General features: G+C 49.4%; 2 protein-coding genes across 7 annotated transcripts in view; both read right to left on the minus strand.

Annotated features, from left to right (window-relative positions):
- Positions 1-1,406: 1,406 nt before the first annotated feature.
- Positions 1,407-9,724, minus strand: BSND (barttin CLCNK type accessory subunit beta). Of its 2 annotated transcripts, none has more exons than XM_034779782.1 (4): positions 9,432-9,724; positions 5,994-6,085; positions 4,875-5,141; positions 1,407-2,073 (listed from the first exon to the last, which is right to left on the minus strand). In XM_034779782.1, exons 1-4 carry the CDS (start codon positions 9,606-9,608, stop codon positions 1,635-1,637), a joined length of 975 nt encoding a protein of 324 aa, XP_034635673.1. In that variant the 5' UTR covers positions 9,609-9,724; the 3' UTR covers positions 1,407-1,634. The 2 variants fall into 2 exon arrangements, with proteins under 2 accessions (XP_034635673.1, XP_034635674.1); XM_034779783.1 differs by lacking the exon at positions 9,432-9,724 and adding an exon at positions 6,295-6,386.
- Positions 9,725-16,689: 6,965 nt separating this feature from the next.
- Positions 16,690-22,792, minus strand: part of TMEM61 (transmembrane protein 61) — a 15,282-nt gene continuing 9,179 nt past the window's right edge. For 3 of the 5 annotated variants that reach the window (XM_034780011.1, XM_034780009.1, XM_034780010.1), the window contains one exon: positions 16,690-19,252. In XM_034780011.1, coding sequence (XP_034635902.1) covers positions 18,967-19,252 — 286 coding nt within the window. In that variant the 3' untranslated portion in view covers positions 16,690-18,966. The remainder of the gene's footprint in view (positions 19,253-22,792) is intronic. The other 2 variants (XM_034780013.1, XM_034780012.1) reach the window with 1 other exon arrangement.

A 22,792-nucleotide genomic window follows, 5' to 3' on the forward strand; every position in this document is an offset into this window, starting at 1 on the left:
TGCCTTTTAACCTGGAAACTACAGCAAAATAGCATTCAGGATCCCTCGTATTGGTACTAATTGAATTCTGGGGGGCTTTTATGATTAGAAAAAAGCTTTGACACATCTATGCTTTGTGAAGTCCACCAGGGGTGCATACACTTTGCCTACCTAGAAACTAGTCCTGCTGTCTCAATCAGAGAAGTTAGTCTCCTCCTCCCTTCCTAAGCACATGATCTGGCCCTGATCCTGCCAAGGCTCATGCATGTGCTGAACTCTGTTCGCAGTGACAGTCCTTGTCAAGACAATGGGACTGCTCCCAGGCTGAAAGCCAAATACGTGTAAACCTTTGCAGTATCTGGGCCATAGTTTGCATGGTGCAGCATGACCGCACCCTAGATTGCTGCCTTCTACAGAAAAACCTGCATGAGGGGCTCAGGGTTTCCTGTCTCCAGATGGTACTTGCACTGAATGCTCTTGGGGAAGAGATTTGGATTATGGAGACTGACGCCGGCCAAATCCACAGATCTTAAATTTATGGAGATATCCTATCTCCTAGAACTGGAAGGGACCTTAAAAGGTCATCGAGTCCAGCCCCCTGCCTTCACTAGCAGGACCAAGTACTGATTTTGCCCCAGATCCCTAAGTGGCCCCCTCAAAGATTGAACTCACAACCCTGGGTTTAGTAGGCCAATGATCAAACCACTGAGCTATCCCTCCCCCCTTGCTGGGAAGCCTCTTGGGGATATGCAGAGACAACGGCTCCCCAGTGCCTAGGCAGCACAGACCTGGACTATCACAGGTAATACCAGGGACCCATATTCCACCCCGCAACGTCCAGGTGATCAGCCACTTGTAGGCCTGGATAACCCTGCCTGGAGTAAGGGCCCACTTTTCTGAGTACCTTATTTACCTAATTATTTTCATTGGGCAAACGAAAAAACCATTGCGTTCTTTCTTGGACATCAGAGTTTACATTTTCAGCCTGCCTGAGCCCTGGCCGCCCGTTTGGTTGGATACCCGTAACATTTGTTCCCATTAACTCAGGGCCCAAAGAACGAGCGGTGGGCCCAAACAGACTGGTGCCCGGATTCTGAGCGTTGTAGTGCAACTGGCTGGGGCTTGGGAACAAAATTACAGGTGCATGTTTTATGGGCCCAAACGACATATCCCCCTTTAAAACATGGCTCCGTGGGTGCAGGGAGGAGGCCTGTTAATTGATGCCAATGGACTCCCAGTACCCACGGCATGGAGGATTGCAGCCTCCATGTCAGGTGTGCCAGCCGCTAAATTTGTACAGGAGAGGGGGAAGTGAATGCAGAGTACTGGCCCGTGGGGCATTCACTGCTCTCCGAAAGCTCTCCAAACTGTCGTGTTCTACAGATGATTGGGAGACAGGCTGTGTTTTCAGTAATGAATCAGACCTTGTTTTAATGTTCCAAACATCCTATCTTCCCCCTACAAACCAGCGCATTCCCAGGAGCCAGGACCCGACCGAACAGCCACAAACCCTGCAGCTGGCTGTGGCCTCCCAGCAAGTTGCCCCCAACCCCCCGTCTGAGCAGGGCTGATCTGCGAGGCATTGGGGATACTGAGAAGCACTTGAGCTCTGCAACCTGGGCCTGTCTCTGACGGTCACTTTCCCCTCTCCAGGGTTAGGTGTCTGGCTCAAAGACAAAATCATCCACTATCAGTAAATTCTCTGGCCCCTCTTTTAACCCATAATACATGTCATCCTCTTCCACACTCTGTCTCCCTCCTGACTCTGCTGCCTTTGAGCCAGGACCTGAGACCAATGCAAACTGTCTTGCCGAGGCAGCCCCAGACAAGTAGTTCTGGGGTAGGGCTGGTGTTTGCTCCTGGCTTGGACGCCACCCTTCTGCCAGCGGTGAATCAATCAGGGCAAAATCTTCATAGCGAGGAAGCTCAGACCTGGGCTTCTGGATGTGCCCCTGTGATGGGAGCGGATTCCTCAGTGAGTTGGTGGATCCCCCCAGAAACGGGCTGCTGGAGGTGGATCCCTCAGAAGAGGGAAGGTCAGTGTCCTCCGGGAAGGAAGCCAGCGGCGCTGCACTGTGGGACCTCTCTGATGGGCTGAAAATGGCATAAAGGTACATTGAAGGGCACGGATTCATTTACTGGCTGGTTTCTGTGCAGTTGTTTCCCTGTTTTGTGTTTTTGTCCATGGGGTTTACAGTAAATCAAGCTGAGCAGATGCTCGCTGGGTTCATGGTGTTCCTTTCACTAGCTGACTTGTGCCTGGTTTTCATAATGATGTTGTTCTGTTTATTTCCCCTCCCCATTGTGGATCTCAGCTGCCACTAGTCAGGTGAGGCTCTGACACTGTACACATAGGGAGCCCAATCTCTCCATTTTGGTACCTTCAGAAGACCCCACCTGCCCATCCCTCCTCCTCTCCTTCATCTGCTGTGCAGCAGCTTCCAAGGAGAACTTGCACAGTTCACGGTGTCCTTTGACAGTCTCCTTGCTGTAAATCCTGGCACAGGCATAATCAGACTCCGGTGGCTCTCCTGCCAGTGGTTCATGGAGAATAGAGAGCTCAGAGCTCCTTTCATCACCCAGTAGACAGACCTGCTGTGAGCCACTAACTGATTATCCAGAAATAGTTAAGCAGACCAAGGGCATGTCACTTAGGCAGAAGGCAATGACCCAGTTAACCTCCCCATGTCATTTCAATTGGCTAAGATACTCTTCACCTCTCATCCTAAACAGTTGAATGGTGTTGCTTATGGACACGTTAAAAAGCCACCATGTTCTACCCCAGAGATGGCCGCATTCCAGCAAGGGGGTGTGGCAACTGATTCCTACATCAATAGTTCATACAATCGGTTAGTAGCGTTTGTAAAGCAGTTTAGGGATCGACAGGATTTATTGTTCTGACCATTCTAATCCAGCTACTTACACTGAGCCCATCACCATGGCATCTGTACGCCTTGCTTGAAGTCTTTAAATGAAGAAGTAGTTAGGTCTCTCTTTGCCTGAAACTCTGAACTGGGAACATGGATTTACTCTGAGGAATGACATTTGTTTATTGAGACATATAACCGTGTAAGGAAGTTGCCTTCCCTAATCAAATTTTGGAAGTGATTTGATCCAGTCTGCCACAAATAATTTGGATAAAAAAGCAAACAATAGTTTGCCAAACTTTGATTAAAAGTTCCCAAAGAGAACATAATTTTAATCATCAATATTATCTAAATTCTGATTACTGCAAGAGGGGGAGCTAGAGTCAGAGTTCAGTCTAATGATGATTTCAATGAACATATGCACTGAAATAATATTCAACACCTGTGAGCCCCTGTGATCCAGGGGTCTGCCATTATGGACCCCTATGTAGGACCCAGCTCGGATGCTAAGGGGCCCAAACCCTATTGGCAATCAGGGTTTGGGAAATAATGACCTATTTTTGCTTTAAAGCAGGGAAATGAACCCCTGCAACCCCCCAGGAAGGTTAGGAAAGGCCGGAATCCTGCAGTTAATCGTGCAGGGGGTGATTTTCAAAGGCACAAAGGGGGACTTGGCTGCCCAATTGTCCTTGGTGCATTTGGAAAACCTTCCCCTTTCCAAAAAAACACCCCTTCCTTTGACTTCAGTGGGTGCTGGCTCAGGTTCTCATGAGGCCGGGCTGTGTTTTTCATATAAGGGGCTAGAGAAAGCCTGTTGCATTGGCCTTGAATTGTGTTTGGGAGAGGAGAGAAAGCTGCAGCACCTCGTTAGGCTCATGTGAACTCAGAGTGTCCTAAATTATGGAACACCTCACAGGACACCGTCAATACCACATTGAGTAATCAAGACCGCCGACCAAGGAAATAACCCACTTCTTTCCCTGACGAACCAAGGGACGCACCCCACCCATGTACTTATTCACTACACCGATACTGACTTGGACTCTTAATACATTCCATGGGTGGCGTACCCAAGCCCCCTTATCCACTGATGCTCTAAAAAATCCCGCACCCCAATCTGGGTCTATGCTGGTTATGTGATATGTATGTATCTCTTCATCCTTACAACCGCTACCTGTAATCCCTCATAACCCAAGCCTGACCCCAGATGTACAGTACCTTCCCTCTTAACTTTTGTATATTAAAATGTTTAACTCTGTGTGAAGCGTCTGACAAGCAAGTTCACGCCCCATCATTTGCCTGCAGAGATGTTTGCCAGTCACCAGGCACCGTGTTCCTGCTGGCCCATGCAGCTCTCTGGCTTCACAACCACAGCAGTTAAGCAGGAAGCCAGTTGCCATAACCCTTTCGCTGCTGAACCTCCACCTCCCGTGCTGTGCTGCTGTCACATGTCACTAGTCTCCTGATGGGCCTGGGATGTGCCCAGAACATCCAGCATCACAGCCGTGCACCCTACCTGCACTGGATTGCACTGTTTCCTACCTGCATTGCTGCTGTTTACATTGCAATCGCTCCCAGGATGCCCACATGAGGTCTGGATCCGGGCTCACACACCAGGGCTACAAACAGCAGGGTCGGTGTTTTGAGTTCAGGCTGGAGCCCGGGCTCTGAAACCTGGCGAGGGGGGGAGGGACTCGGAGCTAGAGCTCCAGCCTGAGTCTGAACACCTACACTGCTGTTTGTAACACAAGCCCGAGGTTCTGAGACTCGGCGCCATGGGTTATTTTTTCCCAGTGTAGACATGCCCATAGAAAGAGACAGTCCCTCGCCCAAAGAGCTTACGGGTACCTGGTGCATCCAGCAGCTCAGGAGGCATGTTCCGGTTAGATGTATCTAGCTGGAAGGATTTGATCACCGTATCTGCTGCCTATTTTTTGTCTATTGTTATGACTGTAATGTGGGAACCTCCATAAGTGCAACTTTACTGCCCTTTGGATTGCTCTATAGCAGATCCTCAAGGTCACCTACCTGCTGATGGTTGCTGTGACCACGTGGGTTGCTGGATCTCTGTAGGTTTCTCCATTGTTCTCTGAGATCCTGTGGACCTCAGCCTTGGCCTGTACAAAGGGATGGGGACATCCTCTTGTCTTGAGCTCACAGTCACCTAGGAGCGGGGTCATTTGAATCCCCAGACACTCCATAGAGCCCTTTGCTTTCCTCTGGATCTGTTCATAAGATGGCAGGCTTTTCTCATAGACATTAGCTTCTTCCTGGCTGGTGTAGGGAGTCTGGGAGCTGGGGTGAGGGAAAAAGAGGGGAAGGGACGCTATTAAATTCTGCCATTTAACTGGATTCCAATAGTTTCTGGTTAGACACAGGAATTTTATCGCTAGCTGAGAAGGAAACGAATAAAATGCCACAAAAGGGAAGAGCAGCATGTTCGTGTCACATCGAGCAGATTTGTATTAGAGAGGGGCCACACCCAGATCCCCACATCTGAACTCCCCAGACAGTGGGGAGGTTTGGAGCCTGCCTGTAGTGACCAACAGTCACCCCCAGCTGAGAGGCATTGACGTTAACTATTGGTCTTAGTCTAGTTCCTACTGAGAGAGCCTGCAGTACGTCCCCGCTGCTGTTGATGGCAGTTTGACGTGGGGGCTCAGTGGGGGGTTGGCTAGGAAAGGACTGCAGGATTTGGCACTCACTCAACAGGCACTAGAATAGGCCCACCATCAGAACAGCAGAGAAGGACTTCAGTGGGGGATTTTGCCTGGGAAAGGCCTGAAATCAGTGGGATGTCTAGCTGGGAAAGGACTGCAGGCTCAGGTCACACCACCCTCCCTTCCTCCACACCACTGTTGGCAGCCTCATCAGAGAGAAGTGATGTAGTCAAGGGTTGAAAGAACATGGAAACGGAGCCCTCAGTCCCAGGACAAGCTGCTGCTTCCCCCCCCCCCCCAGCTTACTATTTTTTTTAATTTTTTTTAGATGAAATATTTTTAGCCTTCCCTCGTGCCAGGGTTTTCAGACCCTGCCCTCGTCCCCGGAGGCACACAGATAACCTTGTGTACAAGCTCAGGCGCTCATTAAAAACCAGATTGCAAACTGTTGAGCTGAGGCTGGGAGCCTGGGGTCTTTCCAACATACCAGCTCTTCTCCGGAATTTCATTTTCTATCGAAACAGCAGGCTTGCGTGACAGGAACTTCTCGGACTCCGTCTCCATGGGGACAAACGTTATCTGGGGGGAGGAAAAAAAGAGGGATGAATCATTCCTCTGAATGTGAACAAAGAGGGTGAATCTCCTGCAGTGGAGGAGGAGGTTTTCCCTGGCGGGGGGCTATCATTAACTCCTTCCCAGCGGTGACATCACACTTCATTGGCACTTAAAGTAGGTATTTTTACATCCAAAACACTGCCAAGGAAGAGGTATCTAAGCCCCCAGCTCACATTTACAAAGAACAGACAATATGCACGCTGCTCCCCTGGCCAGGAAACTCCGCTGATAAGAAGAACCACAACAGGGGCTCAGTCGTGAAAGGTCCGGAGGGTTCAGTGGTCCATGCAGCATGCTCAGAACCTCAAGCCTGGCTGGGTGGGGACTTAATTATGTCACCAATAGAGTGCTCAGTCCTGCCATCCTGCTGGATGACAATGGGCGTCCTGCCTTCTGAGGCACAGAGGAGGTAGAGAAATGCCAACTCGTTCCAAATGGAACTGAGAGCGTGCTTGTACTGGGCCAACTGGTGGCCCTGCAGGCTCTGAAGCACAAATCCCAGCAGCAGCTTGGGCACCCTCAGCACCATCAGAAACGATGGCAGATCTTGAGGGGAGGCAGGCCCCTTCAGAGACAGGCAGGCCATTCCCCAAAGGGGCCCTTCAAGGGAGTCAGAGCTTCATCATGGACTTCAGTCTGAGGAGAAGCTGGGGGCTCCACAGCTTTTACCCTCCCTCCAGGAGCCATGTTTGGTGGCCAGAGCTCTGGGGGATGAGAGGCAGGATTCTTCCCAGAGAGGAATGGATGTTTGAAAGGGTTATTGCAGCCCAGAGGCTGTGGTCCCGAAATGGAGACATCAGCTGGGAAAGGATGGGCCCAATGGGTCGGATTCCCAGCATTCCCAATCCATGCCCCTACAGACTCTGAGGACTGGATCTAGTTCTAAACTTCATGGCTGGCCATTATCGCTATTCTGGGCCAAACCAAAGCCCCAGAGCCAACCCCTCCACCCCCCCGCCCCAACCTTCAGGAAGTCTGGATCGAGATCCAAACTCTGTAGCTTACAGCTCTCTCTCGGTGACACTAAAAAGGCCTAATTGCCAGCAATTAAAGACACCGTATAATACAAAATTCTGCAGACGGATCCTTGTCACAGGTGAACCCTTCAGCTCATTGTGCTATAACCTCCAGTTCTGCCCCCCCTCCCCCCCCCCCCGCTGTGTCTCAACATGCACTGTCATAGGCCCCGATCTACTGCGTCACTGAGGGATTATCTACACATACAGTGCTGCAGTGGCATTGCTGTACTGCTCAGTGCAGATGTTACCTACGCCAACAGGAGACCTCCCGTCGCTGTCCGTACTCCACCGCCGCAAGAGGTGGTAGCTACATTGACAGGAGAAGCCCTCCTGTCGACATCGTGCTGTCTACACCAGGAGTTTGGTCGGTATCCCTGCATCGCTCAGGGACTCTAGACTACAGCCATAACCCTAGAGCTAATGTCTTGTTTCCAGTGGGAAAATAGTGTTCTTGGATTGATGTTTCTTCAGAGGATGGGAGTTAAATTGTTTTACTGCGCTATCAACATTCTTTAACCAGGAGATTTTCCGAAAGGGGTTTTAATGACCCACCTAAGTCAAAGGGTTGGGGATTGGGTATGGATTCAACAGGGTCTAGGGGTTCTTTTTCCCTTAATCTAAACTGAATTTAAAACAACTTTATATAAACCTATCAGCCATGGATGAGCAATAAGTAAACGCTTCCTCCTCCCAGCACCTTCCTGGCTGTCTCCTGTACCTTTCACTTACACAGCTGTGTTGTTCCTTAGGCAAAAGATCAGTTCTTCCCCTACTCTACAAATTTCTTTCACGGTGTCGTGAATCTGTTCAATAAGCTGCTTGCGTGAAAACATTTCTGCTGCACCAGCCTGCCCCTCTGTTACGTGTCTCCCAAAAGAACTTGTTTCAAGAGTCCTGTGAAGGCAAAAGGAACCCTTTGGAAAGCAGACAGTGAAGACACCGGCTGAAAGTTGGGGAAGGGGCTCTCTCCTTATCCTTATCAAGGTGGATTTTGGGGGTCAAACCGCGACCCTGAGAAATGAATCAAGGCTTTCTTCATTCTTTGATTCCTGTTCATCATTTCACAGCAATGATTTACACTGCAGCTGTCACTGAGAGGTATAGCAAAGGGCTTGGGACACACAGGATAGTTTCTTTTAAATGATTCCTTCTTTCATTAGTAACAGGGATTCACTGCACTGCCCGGTGAAAGTCGGCACTGCTTTCAGTAAAGCCTGACGGGGTTTTATCCCTGGATCAGAGAAAAGAAAGACACCCTGTCCAGCTTCCCCTGTGCCTGTTGCACCTGTAACTCTCCGGAAATGGCAGCCAGCCTCCTCAGCTGTCTTAGCATCCTAAGGGTTAAAGCCAAACCTGGCAGAAAGCAGGCTCTTTGGGGATAGAAAAACAGTGTGTGTGTGTCCTTATGGGGCATTTCCTCGGTATTAAGGAGCACTTTGAACAGATGGAAGGGTATACAGTTTTGTAACACCAATTAGAAGTAATCCCCCTAACCCCTTCCGTGGACAGTGGCAAAGTGTCTGCTCCCCATGCACAGAGATAACTGGAGGTGCCGTGGGCCAGGTGGAGAAAGTAAGGCAGAAGAAGTGTCTGTCCTCTCTTCCCTGCTCCACTCACAGTTATTTCATGTATTCTTTTTGAAACCAACCCAAAGTTATGGTAACTTTTAAATGCCTGTTTGAAAGTTAGTCTGAATTGCCTGACTGTGGCAGAGGGCATCTTCCGAAGCCCCTTGATGCTCCCAAGCCCCTCTCGAGGGAAGCAATGCATTACACACCCAGGAGAAATTGCCAGCTAGTCAATGGGACATATACACTCAGCAATATCCCAGAGCCAGCCACAAGCACTGACTGGTGACAGATCAGCTGCCAAAGGAGAGAAGGAATGCTGGGCCAAGCCTGACAATGACTGTACAATCATTACTAGTGGATACTAATACTTATTACTTTTCATTCCTGGGTCTCAAAGCACTTTGGAACGAAGGGTAAGTACCACTATCCTCGTTTTACAGATGGGGAAACTGAGGCACGGAGCAGTTAAATTACTTGCCCATGGCTGCACAGTGAGTCAGTAGCAGAGATGGGAATAGGACCCATGTCTCCTGGTCTGGTGCTTTAAGCATTGCACCACCTATCCCTCAGCAGGGCAGCTAGCTGTCTCAATCGGAATTTAAGCCATCAGCTACTATCGTTAAGCACCTGTGGATGGTTTTTGGCTCCCAAAGATGCCTTGCAGTCCCCCGCCCGTATCCCCCCTGTGCCAGAAAGCGCAGATAAGAGACTCGGCCCTACCTTGGGGTAGCACTGACACATGCTCCAGGTGATCCCCACTGCTATGGTTAAAACCCCCAGGGTGCAAAAGGTGATGTAGACCTGGGGCTTGTCCACGCTCATGATGAACATCCCAATCATCACCAGGAAGAAGCCCAGCACTATGAGTCCGTAGCGGAAAGTTTTATCCTCAGCCATTGCAAACCACCCAGGTAGAAACCAACGGCAGAGCGAGAATGCAGAGAGCGAGCCCGGGGCTGGGAGGAGACAGATGCCAGGGAGTCCCTTGCCTGGCTGTGTCCCGGCGAGCACTCCTGAGGTGCACAGCCAGGAGTGTGTTCCCAGAGGCTGCCAGGGACAGAGGATCAGCTGCACATTCAGACCAGTCCTGCCCAGGGCTGAGCCAGCCAGTTTTTAATGGGAGTGTAATGAATGCAAACAAGATCCTGAAATTCACACTCCAGTGAAGCTGCCCAGTGCACTTCACTCTAACCTTCCCTCGAGGCACGTGCAGCCCAGGCTCCAGAACACCTTAGCCAGGGAGTGCGAGTCGGAAAGGGAGAGGTCACAGGGGGAGGGGGCAGGTTAGTAGCACCAGGGCCCAGAGATGGAGCCACACCGGTAGAAAAGATAAGGCTGATGCCTTCCAGGCATATCATACAGCAGGGTGTTCCTGAGCTCTGTGGATGTGTCTTTGCACCACTATGTTTGTAAGCTATTGAAAAGGAAATGATGTTGATTTATTACTTGTATCGCGATAGAACCTAGGAACCCCAGTCTAGGGTCAGGACCCCACTGTGCAAAGTGCTGTGCAGATACCTAAGAAAGAATCATAGAATATCAGGACTGGAAGGGACCTCAGGAGGTCATCTAGTCCAACCCCCTGCTCAAAGCAGGACCAATTCCCAACTAAATCATCCCAGCCAGGGCTTTGTCAAGCCTGACCTTAAAAACCTCCAAGGAAGGAGATTCCACCACCTCCCTAGGTACCCCATTCCAGTGCTTCACCATCCTCCTAGTGAGAGAGTTTTTCCTAATATCCAACCTAAACCTCCCCCACTGCAACTTGAGACCATTACTCCTTGTTCTGTCATCTGCCACTACTGAGAACAGTCTAGATCCATCCTCTTTGGAACCCTCCTTCAGGTAGTTGAAAGCAGGGCCGGCTCCAGGCACCAGCCCACCAAGCTTGTGCTTGGGGCAGCACCTGGAGGGGGGCGGCGCGGCGCTCCGGTCCCCAGGGAGAGCGGGGCCACAGCTGGGCTCGCCGCCCTCCCCCCGGCACTCTGGCCGCCCTCCCCCCCACGGCGCCCTCCCCCCGGCCGCCGGGGGGAGAGCGGCAAGCCCTGGCTGGGGCTCGCCGCCCTCTCGCCGCCCTGCCTCCTGCGCTCTGGCCGCTGGGGGGAGAGCGGAGCCCCCGCCAGGGCTCGCCGCCCTCCTCCCAGGGCTCCGGACGCCCTCCCCCCGGCGGCCGGGGGGAGAGCGGAGTCCCCGCCTGGGCTCGCTGCCCTCCTCCCAGGGCTCCGGCCGCCCTCCCTCCAGCCGCCGGGGGGAGAGCGGAGCCCCCGCCGGGGCTCGCCGCCCTCTTCCCAGGGCTCCGCAGGGTGCGGGGGGGCGGCCGGCGGCTTTTTTTCCTGGGGCGGCAAAAAAGCCAGAGCCGGCCCTGGTTGAAAGCAACTATGAAATCCCCTGTCATTCTTCTCTTCTGCAGACTAAACAATCCCAGTTCCCTCAGCCTCTCCTCATAAGTCATGTGCTCCAGGCCCCCGAACCAGACCTTGCCACAAAGAACTCACAGTTAGGTAGGATGCAACAGGATAATTCCTTGTTAGCACTGGAAACTTCATCCTCTTCTTGCAAGGACTACGAGCAAGGTCACACTCCAAGCAGGACAGATGAATGTCTACCCGTGGCTATGGGGGCAATCACCATCATGATTCGCCGTGAGCAAGAGCTTTGGGTGTGTTTTGAAGGGATTCTGGCCAGAGCTGGTCAAAATATACTTTTTTGCAGAAAACTTTGGGGGGGAAATTATGGTTATTTGGTTCTCGTTGAAATTTCCCATTTATTGTAAAACAGAAACCTGAAACGTTGATTTTCAAAAAGTTTTAATTTTCAAAAAAAACGATTTCTGGTACAAATGTTCAGTTCTTTGGTAAAGCTTTTACCAAAACTGTAAACTTTTCCTGAAAACTTTTTGCTTTCCAATTTTTTGATAAAATAACAGAAAACTTTAAATTTACACATTTCAACCAATTCTAGTGATGAGTCCTGCTGAGGAAACAGCCACCGAATGAGCCCCTCAGAAATCCCTACAAGGAGATATCAATCACACCCACACAATGACGGATCATGTTTTTCTTTCTCTGGTTCTTCATTCCTTGTCCTCTGTGCCTTCTTGCTGGGGTGCGCCCTGCACTCAGCTGCCAATGACCATCATCTCCCTGCTCTCCAGGAGATGGGATTGGGACGTCAGTTTTGATAGGCCTGGGTACTAGCCAGAATTCAGGTGGAAGGAAAACTTTCCCCGCAGCACAGTTCTTGGAGCACAGAGCAGGCCCCACTCCTGTGTTGTGGATTCTAATGGCTGACTTGAAATCACGTATTGTCCTGTCTAGGCGAGATTGGGAGAAATGGAGCAGGGAGGGGGGAAAGAGAGAAACTCCTGTGAGAAAGGAGGATGGGAAATGGAGCCAGGGAGAGCAGAAGGAATGAAAAACAAACCCACAGACTGTGAAGGAAGGAGCAGAAATGGGGAGGGAGAACTTCCCATGGGGACAGGCACCTCTCCCAATCCCAGGAGAGAATGTTTGGCTTTGGGATGGCTGCCATCTCTCTGGAGAGACAGAGCTCATGCTTCCGTTCAGCTAGGAGGACAGGTGATTGTTTTGATTTTTAAATGGATTCATCCTAGTGGGATAGGAGAGAAGCGTGGCTTAAATGACAGGGCAGATGACCCTGCTAATCCAAAGCAAGAGGGCATGAGGGACAATCTCAGGTTCCACCATTGTTATTTGGATACTCTGGGGACAGAAACACCAGAACTACGTAGGGAGAGGGAGCCCTCATGCGAACGTGTATCAGATCCCCATCCTTCCCTCTTCTGAGGTCGCACCAACGTGCTTTGTAGCCTACCTGCGTGGGGTCAAGAAGTGAGGGCTAGTCTTTCCTCTGTCCCCAGCTGCCCCACTGAGGCCAGCTCTTGAGGGGTGCCACAAACAATCAAATCACAGAAATGTGTCTTTTAAACATCATTTTCAGCTGCATGATTTTTCCCATGTAAGTGTATTTTAAAGGGCTGCAGAGGGCAACATAGACCCTATCCGACATTCAGCTGGTTCCCCTGGACCCTGAGGGGAGTTAATGGGCGATTTCAATTACGTGGGAGGAACGACTGCCTTTCCCTTGCAACGCTTAATGCTCCCATGTTTTAATTTTGTAATCTCCCTTTGAAAAATGGATTTAGGAATAGTTGGACTAAAAGCTTTGGGCTCCTGGCGCCCCCATGTGGATTTGACACACAGTTGCATCAGCAAAGATCAATATTACAGGGACACCAACAACTATGCGTGATTAATGAATGTAAAACAATTAGGACCCCATTCTCCCCTTTGCAGGAATAACCCTGAGAGGGGACAGGGAGCACTGTGAGCTTAATGGTCCAGTCCTTCCATCAGGGTGCGGGTCCCGATGTGCCCTAGAAATTATCCAGGGGCTCAGGCCCCCTGGAAACTGCAGCCCAAGAGTTCATGGACATCTCCCCAGATGCTTCACTCTTCAGCAGCAGTGCTTCACTGGGGCCACGCTGCCAGATACCTCCATTCTTACCGCTACCCCCCACACACACACACACACCCCACACACACAGAAAGGGGAGATTACAGCACCAAGGGGCCCATTTTGCTATTTTCCACCCCCAGCTTTGTGCGGGAGTAACCCAGCCATCCCACCAGCTCTGAGACGCCAGATCCCTGCAAAACCTGCCTGGAGAGAACTCCCCAGAGCTGGACGGGAAGGTGGGCGCATTTCCCGCAGGCCGGCTCCAGTCTGCCTGTGCCAATGGCCAGTAGAGCCCAGAAATGTGTCTCTTGACAGCCTGAGGCCGGGGACATACTACAGGCTTCTGCCGACATAGCTGTGAAGTGGTGTGATTCCCGGCCCAGCATAGTTCTACAAGCAGAGGTCTCTAGAGCAGATGCAGTTATACTGGCAGATCTGCACTACTACTGGTATCACTTGTTTTATTCCTGGGGGTGGTGTCACTGTACCAGTACACAGTGATGCTTCGCCGGTATAGCTGTGTCCTCACGAGCAGTGCTTTGCCAGCATGGTAACCTGGTATTCCTATGCCAGTAAAGTGCTCGTTGTGTAGACCTGACCTGAATGTACCCCAATCCCAGCTCAGCCCCTGAAAGAGAATGAGCACGGCCTTTGCTGCAGAGCCCACTCTACAACTAGGATACTATCTACACCAGGGATCGGCAACCTTTGGCACATGGCCCGCCAGGGTAAGCACCCTGGTGGGCCGGGACGGTTTGTTTACCTGCCGCGTTTGCAGGTTCGGTCAATTGCGGCTCCCACTGGCGGGAAGCGGTGACCAGCACATCCCTCGGCCCGTGCCACTTCCCGCAGCCCCCATTGGCCTGGAGCAGCAAACCATGGCCAGTGGGAGCCGCGATCGGCCGTGTACCAAAGGTTGCCGATCCCTGGTGTATACTAAGGAAATCCACCCTGCAATGATGTAGTGACACTGGCTCAACCCCCGAATGATGTCCCAGTGCAGCTGGCTTTAGTACCAATTTCAGCAGCACCAATGTATGCCCCAGTCTGTGCTGGTGCAGCATTAGTGGTTGTTCGGGTGTAAAGGAATGACTGTAGCTACAATGGTGTGCATATCCTTAGTCTATAACCTGTGCTCTCCAGGAGGTCTGACTATGTGATCACAATGGTCCCTTCTGGCCTTGGAATCTCTGAAGCTAGATGCCGCGAGCCCCGATGATTTTTAAAGAGGGTGGTAATTATGCTAGACGGGGGGCACCAGGATTAGAGGGCAGCCTGACCTGAAAGCCCATGGAGGGGTTTTAAATTAAAAGGACATCGTATTTCTCATACGTTTAAAACCAAGCTTTTCCTCGTTGGTTATAATCGCCTCGTTTAGGTGCTTCGGTATGGTTGCTCATAAGTGCTTAGTAGCTGGCTTTGATTTTGGTGGATCTAAGAGACATTCATAGAGTGGCACGGGATTGGCAACTAGAGAGAAGATTAAAAAGGAACCTCAAATGTTAACTCTAATGCAGCTGTGGCAACGTATCTTTGGGGGAAATGGGTTCCCTGTGATCTTGAGTGGTCTGGTTTTCCAGGAAGTCGAAGCAGGAACAATTTTCTTGGCAGTAGGTAGAACTTTCCCTGTATTTTCGTATTCCACTGGAAGCTCATGCAGGCTAATCCCCAGCTCCAGGCCAGACCTAGCTACCAGGATGCTAGCCCTATTTCCCTGGTAGCCTTCTGGGGCCCACCTCTCACTGCCATGCAGCTTGTGCAGTCAGATTCAAAGCCGTGGAGAATCAGGCCCACGAACATTTTCTCTATGAGCCAGAAATGTCCTTGGAGGAGGGAGGGTGTACGGTTCCTAGGCAGAACCTGATAGCCTAGGCCCATTGTGGTAGTAAGAACCTCAGGAGGGATTGTTTTCTAAACAAACCTGCCTACACCAGCCAGGGAAGCCATGCTAGAACCAACTAGCAACGACCGTACATGCATAGGCTTAAACTCAACCAGAGCTGTCCAGAGCAGAGCTCTGGTCAATATTTTCAAACCCACGGGGCAGAAGCCCCGAGTCCCAGGAAATAATCGGAGAATTTAAGCCCTGCATTCACCCACTCTAGGCGTGACCCAAATGTGGCTTTGTGACGGGACTGCAGATAGAGCTCGTGGCCTTGGGCAAGTCACACTCTCTGGGTCAGATCGGGGCCTGCTCTGTGCCCCCCCACTGGAGAATATGAGGGGTGGGAGGCACTTCCCTAAATCAATGGTCGGAGCCCGAGGAGATGGGGAAGCAGTCATTGCAAAGCCCCTGCTCCCCTTCTCCTGCAGATGAGTGAGGCATGAGAGTGAGCAAGGCCTTGGCTTCACACACATACCCTGCCCATCCCCCAGCATGCACTGGGCAGCAGTGGGGTCACAGTCAGCTATGCTGCTCCAGGAGCAGCCTGTGAAGCAATGTAGTTCACCAGGCTCATGGCACTGCCATGACTGAGCCCTCTACCTCTCAGTCTTCCACCTGCAAAATGGGGATAATTCTACCACCCCACCTCAGAGGGGCCCTACCAGGCTTAGTCCAGTGATCCAGTTTGTAAGGCATGGTGAGATCCTCAGGTGGAAGATGCAAGAGAAGTGCAAAGTATTCATAATGATTGTGTCTCAGTAATTGATTTTATTTTAAGAACTCTGCCCTGGAGAGAGTCCCAGCCACTGAGAGGTTAAGGACAAGCAGACCCCATGAGGTAAGTTTTTTCACTCCCGTTCTCTGTTGCTGCCCTTCTGGTTTTGTTAAGGCTGGTGACAGACCCAAAATTCATCTGACCTTGTCTTTATCTTCTGTCTGTTTGTACAGGCTTTGGAATTCTCTTTGGCTCTATTTCCAAAACAAATGCTTCAATTCTTTTTGTAAATAAATATAAAGAAACCAACTGCCAGCAACCCTGCCATAAAGAGTCAGTGGGAGTGCAGGAGGGAGGGAAGGAGCAAAGATAATGGCAGGAGAACAGCTTTTCATAGTCAGAGGGAGCAAAAACAATATTTGAGTAATACCTCATGCCTCAGCAGCGTCCTTCAAAGTTTCTCTCGTTGGATGTGGAGGTTCTTCATGAGCCAGGCCTTCCTTCACACATTTGTAAGTGTTACAGTCTTAGAAGATGGCTTGCAAGGAGTGAAATTACATCAGTTCTGTCTGTGCTGAGCATGGGGAAAGATCTGGCCTTGGATATAGTCCACCATCCCCAGATCACGAGAGATTATTTATTAGAAGCAGAGCCGTTTTAAGGCTGTTGAAGAACCACAGACGCAGAGCAGGTCCTTGAATTGTTCTTCCATATCTACTATGGGGTCTGCAGAGCCCTTCACAACAAACGTCCTCTGACGAGGACACATCTAAGGTTATGGACCTTCTGTCAGAAGAAACTATTACAATCCCTCTTTTACAGAGTTTGTGGCTTAGATGCCAAGGATCAAATGACAACAGCCTGTAATTTATCTGGCCTTCACTGCTGGCTTAGATGCGCATTTGTTTATTGAAACTGTGTAACATTTAAGTGGCTCTGGGCGTACTGTGATAGTGCACTAGCTGAAAATCAAACACAAATACAAAAAAAACCCTACTACATGCTTAAGACCAAAAGGCAGTAAGTGAAGTAGCATAATTATTTGGGGTCATTTGTAGGGAGGGGAGAACAAACAGGAAACAGCTGAGATATGAATGAATGTCCTTTATAAGCAATTATTGGTCACCGTTTTGGAAAATTAACTATAAGCGCAGTATATGCTTTATTTTTGCTTTAATATTTTTATGGGTGGAAGATTGTCCATTAACTTCAGTTTGCAACAACAAATAACAAAAGAACCAAGCAAAAATTCCTTAAAAAACAAAACAAAAACCCGACCCCTCCCAGCCCAAGAAATAGGAGGAAACAAGCCCACCCATGAAGGAGAAATAAATCTACTAGGAAACGGAGACCCCACAACCCCACCACTCACACAAAAGCAATGACTACAAGCTACTCTTCCTCATCTCCTCATGTCTCTAGAGAGTCTATATATGCATACGCACACAGAATCACAGAGCTCCCAAGCAGGAGGCTGTCAATTCCCACACACACGGAATGCCTAAAATTTCACAACAATTTTGAGGAGATTTTTATTTTGTAACTACAAATTCTTTTACACAATTCCAATCCGAATGTGAAGCATTTACTGTAAGCTCTGGGGACCGCTCACTGCTGTGGACTCAGTAGCAGACTTTCAGCTAAAGAGGCAACACTACAAAGGCTGGGGGACAGATTCTTAGCTGGTGTAATCAGTGTAGTGCCTCTGTGGCCATGGCACTCTGCGAATTTATACTGTCTGAGGATCTAGCTTAGTCTCGCTCTAAAATAGCCATAAATTTTGATTCCCTGAAGCTGCTTGATTGCTTCCCTCCCATTAATGCTTTGATATGTGTCACCATGGTGATTTTACCGGATTGCTATCTCCCGCTGCCTTATGTGTGATTTCCCACGACAGCGAGAACTCTGCCCTTCCTATATTTGTGTCCGTGTGTATGGCGAATGACAGTCATAAAGTACACTGGCTAGTCATCACTGCCACCCATAACAGGGACAACTCTACCCCTCCCCCACTCTCCGGCAATCGCCAGCAGTGTGACCCACAGCTGTTTCTGGAGGGACTGAAACACCAAGACACTTGGGTTTTCCATGAGACAGCAGCAAAGTGACTGATTTAGAGGGACAGCAGGCTGAATACAAACCACTCCGATTATAAAGCACTGCCCTCGACTCATTAGCTAATTAGTATCAAGGATTCCCCACAAAACATTATTTGGGGGAGTTTAGTCTTGGGTTGCTCGCAGAACAGGGAAGCGGATTTCTTTTTCCTCCTGGGGGAACAATCTATTGAAGTAAGCACATTTTTGCCATATGTATGGTGTGTATATATATATATACACACACACACACACACACTATACTGGCTGGATTGTCAGAGCTGCTGAACACTTCAGCTCGTGACCAATGGTTGGGTAAAACTTAAGCCCCGGCGCTCTTATCTACCAGAACAACCTCGGTCCCTAGTGACTTAGGGAAACGTCAAAAGTACATTCAGCACCTAGGGGCCAAGGCCAAGATTTTCAAAAGAAACTGGTGATTTGGGATGTCTCAAGTTTGTGGTGCTAACTTGAGGCTCCTTAAGAGCCTGTTTTTCAGAGGCGAGGTGCTCAGCACTGTCTGAAAATCAAACCCCTTTAAGGCGTCTCATGCTGGGTACCCAAAAATCACTATTGAAAATCTTAGCTGGTGTCACTGAGCAGCAATGCAGCTTAGCCTCCTTAGTGACTAAATCATTTCTTAAGATGGCACTTAGGCACTTAAGTCACCAGGCTTTTATGAAAATGTTACCCTAAGATGCTAGTCTTGGCTGGATCGCTCTAGTAAAGATTCCCCCATGCATTTCAACGGGCATCCTAGGTACTCAAAAATATTTTCTTCTCCGTCCTGCTACCTGTCAAATATTTGCAATCGTCAGTGATTGTATTAAAAATATGAACGCTTTAAAACATACTGATTATCCACACGACTCAGAAAATGGCAGCATTGAGATTATCTGGATTTATTTCTAATTATTCTGGATTTACTCCTAGAAAAGACAGAACAGCCATTTTGATCTGAATAGCTGATCTATGTTTCCCCTCTCACTTCATGATCATTTAGAGGAGGAAAGGCAGGCTCCAAAGCAAACAGAGTAGGTAGCAATCTAAGAGTCCAACGCATTGTATGTGGTTCATAGATCATACACCACGTACACTGATGTCTTCGTAGCTGGGCGGTGGTGTAGCACTGGGCTCACCCTGTGACTCTGTTTCCCTTCTGGATGGCGTGGTCCTGAGCAGCACACTGTCTGAGGAGCTGCGTCTGCGGCAACCTGGCCACGTATCATCCTCATCTAAGTCTCCGTATAGAGGGGGTGAAGTCTCCTCCTTCCCGCCATGAGGCGGTATATAATCTAGGGTACTTTGAGCAGGCCTGCAGTTCAGGGCTTCTTCATAGGTGGGGATAGCATTGGCATCCCAGGCACTGAAACAAAAAGCAAAGCAAAACTGCATCAAGCTAAACCAAATCAAATGCATCAGGTTGTAAAATAGGATTTATAATGAAGTACATGGACTAGGTAAAAGTAGCTATCGCATTAGCTAGCAGCTGCTCCAAAACTCCTGGCTACCTAATAGAGAGGTTTGAATTTGACCAGGTTACTCTTTCTTTAAGGGGCGCGGGGGGGACCTACCACTACCAATTGCATAAGAATAGTCACAATTCTTAAACCAGAGGTCCTTAGACTGTGGTCCCAAAGTGAGTCTGCAGGGCCCTTGATGGTGGTGTACGGAGCACTTGCTGGACACAAAAGTTGCAAAAGTGCTCAGCATCTAACAGCTTCTACTGTGCCCCTGGTGCTGGTGGCTTCTCCTTCATTCCAGATGCTAAGCCTTGCGTTAAAGGGTGGCTACATATTACTTTCTAATGTAAGCAATTGTTGTCGTTATCACACGGAAGTCAAGGGAGGTGTTTCAAGAGAAATTTTCTGCATGAAAGTGTGGTGCACTTTAATGAAAGACGTTTGAGAAACCCCATGAGTTAAGTGACTGAAGCACTGAAGGCAATTTTGGTCCATTGACACTCTGTGCCATGTGGTGGTGCTTACAACGGTGTGTTGAAAAGTGAGAAACTTACTACTTTACAGTGTCAACAGGCTGTGCATTTGGGCATCCCAAAGTGCGGGCCTCTCCTAATCCGACATGATCATGCGGCTGGTTTCCAGGAGACCTGGAGAGAATTTTTCACTTGACCACAGCTCAAAGAGCCGGGAAGCGATTACTATAGCTTCAAGCTTCCTTCCCACCCTCTCCTTCAAATTGCTCTTCAGCATTTACTTCTGCTGGGATGTCTAGAGGAATTCAGCCAGCCAGTGATGCCTAGATTCTGTCGCAGTAGGGGCGAGCTGACTTTATTTATGTCTTTAAAAAAATGTTCATGTAATTTAGAACCAAAGACCCCATGACGATCCAAGATCTTATTGTGCTAACATGCCAAGGACAGTACAAACGTGCTGCTAGGTTGCATTCCTGCCTGGACAGGTATAGTTTGAAACTAGAGGCAAGAAGGGAGCATGGCAAATGAAAGGAGGACAAATGGAGGAAAGGGAGGATGAGGGTACCAAAAACAGTCCCTGAGCAGATCCTGTCTGGGATCTCTGGGTGCTGCTACAAGCCAAATACATATTATATTATTATTATTATTTATTATTAATAGTGTCCACTGTTAATCATTAACTAATCAGCAGTGGGGAGAACCTAGGAAAAACACAATGTTTGTGCCTTTCAACTTTGTTTTGCTGAGTAAACATAGGCTGTGTACAGGTAAAACATTTGCATAACCTTTGATCTTCTCACTTCCCCTTTCCTTGAAGGGAAGATTATTTTTCAAAGGGGGTGGGAAATGTGTGTAAGGCCATGACCACAAACCTCTCAGTTAAACCTGTAAAAGGGCCTGGCTTGAGACTTGATGTTTGTATTGCAGTGTTAGGACATGGCGACACACACACACACACACACACACACGCTCCAGAGAAACCCTGCAGGATCCCATGAAAACATCGAGCCATGATCCTGCCTTCGTCTGTAAACTATTGTACCTAAGGGAGCCAAAAGCTTGGGACTGAATGCCACAGCAAGGTGGCCGTGTGTCACCGCAGGAGACTTTCATCATTAAAATGGAACACAATGAAGTTTACATGTGAGGTGTTTACCTGAATTATCCACAGACCAGGCAGCGCCCAGGCAGCCGCTGTGCAAACTGTCCTACACTGCCCTGCCCACGGTTTTCAGTCCTGCCTTAGTGCGAACACCGTTAGAGTTGCCATCTGTTACAGGAATGCTCTATAAAGGGGAAGGTCTGCATATAGGTAAATAGTTAGTAGATAAGGTGGTAGTAGATGATGCTCAAGAATTCTGTTTGTACAGCCCCAAGGGCAAGGCAGTCCTGATCCATGACGAGGGCTCCTCGGCGCTATGGTAATATAAATAATAGTAACATTCAGCATTGTTCCTGGGGTTTGTAGGACCAATACATTTCTTCTTGCTGTGCTTGGAACTCTTCACACCCACACACCAGTCAACAGGGTTCTCAGGCTCTTAGCAGGGCTAATTTAGTTGCAAGCCAGAATTTGCCCAATTAGCTTCTGGTGAGAAACTGGCCTTTTTTAAACAAACAAGTTTGAAAATCAACAAGTTGCCCCAGGCCGGCTGTGGGACGTTCAACGGAAGCCGGGTGGGAAAATCCCAAGAACACATTTGTTCACTGGAATTTGCTGATTTGTGGGAAACAAAACATTTCACAGAGACATTCGCTTCTGATGGAACCCAGGCAGGGGTTTGACTGAAACCTGCCTGGCTCCTGCCTACTCGCCAGCTCCTCAGCAACCCACCTGCCAGACTGCCTCAGAAATGGGGAGCCCAGAGCTCCCCGGGTCTTTGGCTCCAGGACAGCCTGCCTGCCAGTTGGCCTTAGAGCAGGGGACCTCAGGGCCTGCAGCTCCAGGGTAGACACCAAGCAGACTGGCCCGGAGTCAGGGATCCATTCCCTTTGCGGATGAATTTGGTGGTTTCGTTCCAAATCAGAACGAAACCAAATTTAAAAATATCGCAATCCTCCATGAAACAGAATGACCTTTCTCTGCCCTGCTCTGTTCAAAGGTTTCCAAGTGCAAAAGCCAACACAGCTGCTGTGGTGGAATGAGCTCATTCACAATGGCAATGCTTTCTTTGCTGAACTGTGTGTTTGTGGTGAACCCAGTACTGGGCTCATCACCTCCAGGTCATGGGGGTAGTACAGGAGAAGGGCCAAAATTAGTGGGCCAGACCTCAGCTGGTGTGCATCAGCGTAGTTCCGCTGAAGCCAAAGGAACTACACTGATTGGCACCAGCTGAGGCTCTGGCCCCAGATTTTAAATAGCTTCCCAAAAAGCCTCTGAATGAACAGGAGCCTGTAATTTGTATCCCAAGAGAGAATTTTTACAGTAAGTGCTTATGTTCCTTTTAGACTTATTTTTTCCCATAGACTGATTTATAGAAGACATTTCTAAGGGCTTTTTTCCCCCCTTGGTGATATATTTTGTTTTCAAAAACATCCCCCGAAGCCACTCAGAGACAGAGAGCATGAGTACAGAAGGAAAAACAGTTTTGATTCAGCGCTGGGAACAAGTCCCAGAGATTCAAACCGGATGAAGAGTCCCTAGCTAAATGTGCATTTTGCGGTGCTGGGGAGTCTGCCCCACGGCCCATCTCAGTCAGTGGGAATCTTTCCACTGACCTTAATGGACTTTGGATCAGGCCTTTTGTCTAACTGCATTTCTGTTCTACTTAGCAGTTAGTTGTGATGATTTTCTTCAGTATTTTTTTTTACCCTGTGTCCAATACAAATTGCTTCTATTTAAGATGACTGAGATCAGGGCTGGAGCAAGGAAGATTCACGCCCTAGGCGAAACTTCCACCTTGCGCCCTCCCCCCAGCCTTGTGGCAGCTCCCCGCTCCCCCCCCCCTGCCCTGAAGCGCCACCCCACTT

Source organism: Trachemys scripta, chromosome 8 (assembly GCF_013100865.1).
Source record: "Trachemys scripta elegans isolate TJP31775 chromosome 8, CAS_Tse_1.0, whole genome shotgun sequence".
Classification (NCBI taxonomy): domain Eukaryota; kingdom Metazoa; phylum Chordata; order Testudines; family Emydidae; genus Trachemys; species Trachemys scripta.

Coding starts and splice junctions, on each gene's coding strand:
- BSND (XM_034779782.1), bottom strand. CDS start 9,608: ATGGCTGAGGATAAAACTTTCCGCTACGGACTCATAGTGCTGGGCTTC. Junction 5,142..5,993: donor GAAATTCCGGAGAAGAGCTG/GTATGTTGGAAA, acceptor CCCTCACCCCAG/CTCCCAGACTCCCTACACCA. Junction 2,074..4,874: donor GTCACAGCAACCATCAGCAG/GTAGGTGACCTT, acceptor TGCCATTTTCAG/CCCATCAGAGAGGTCCCACA.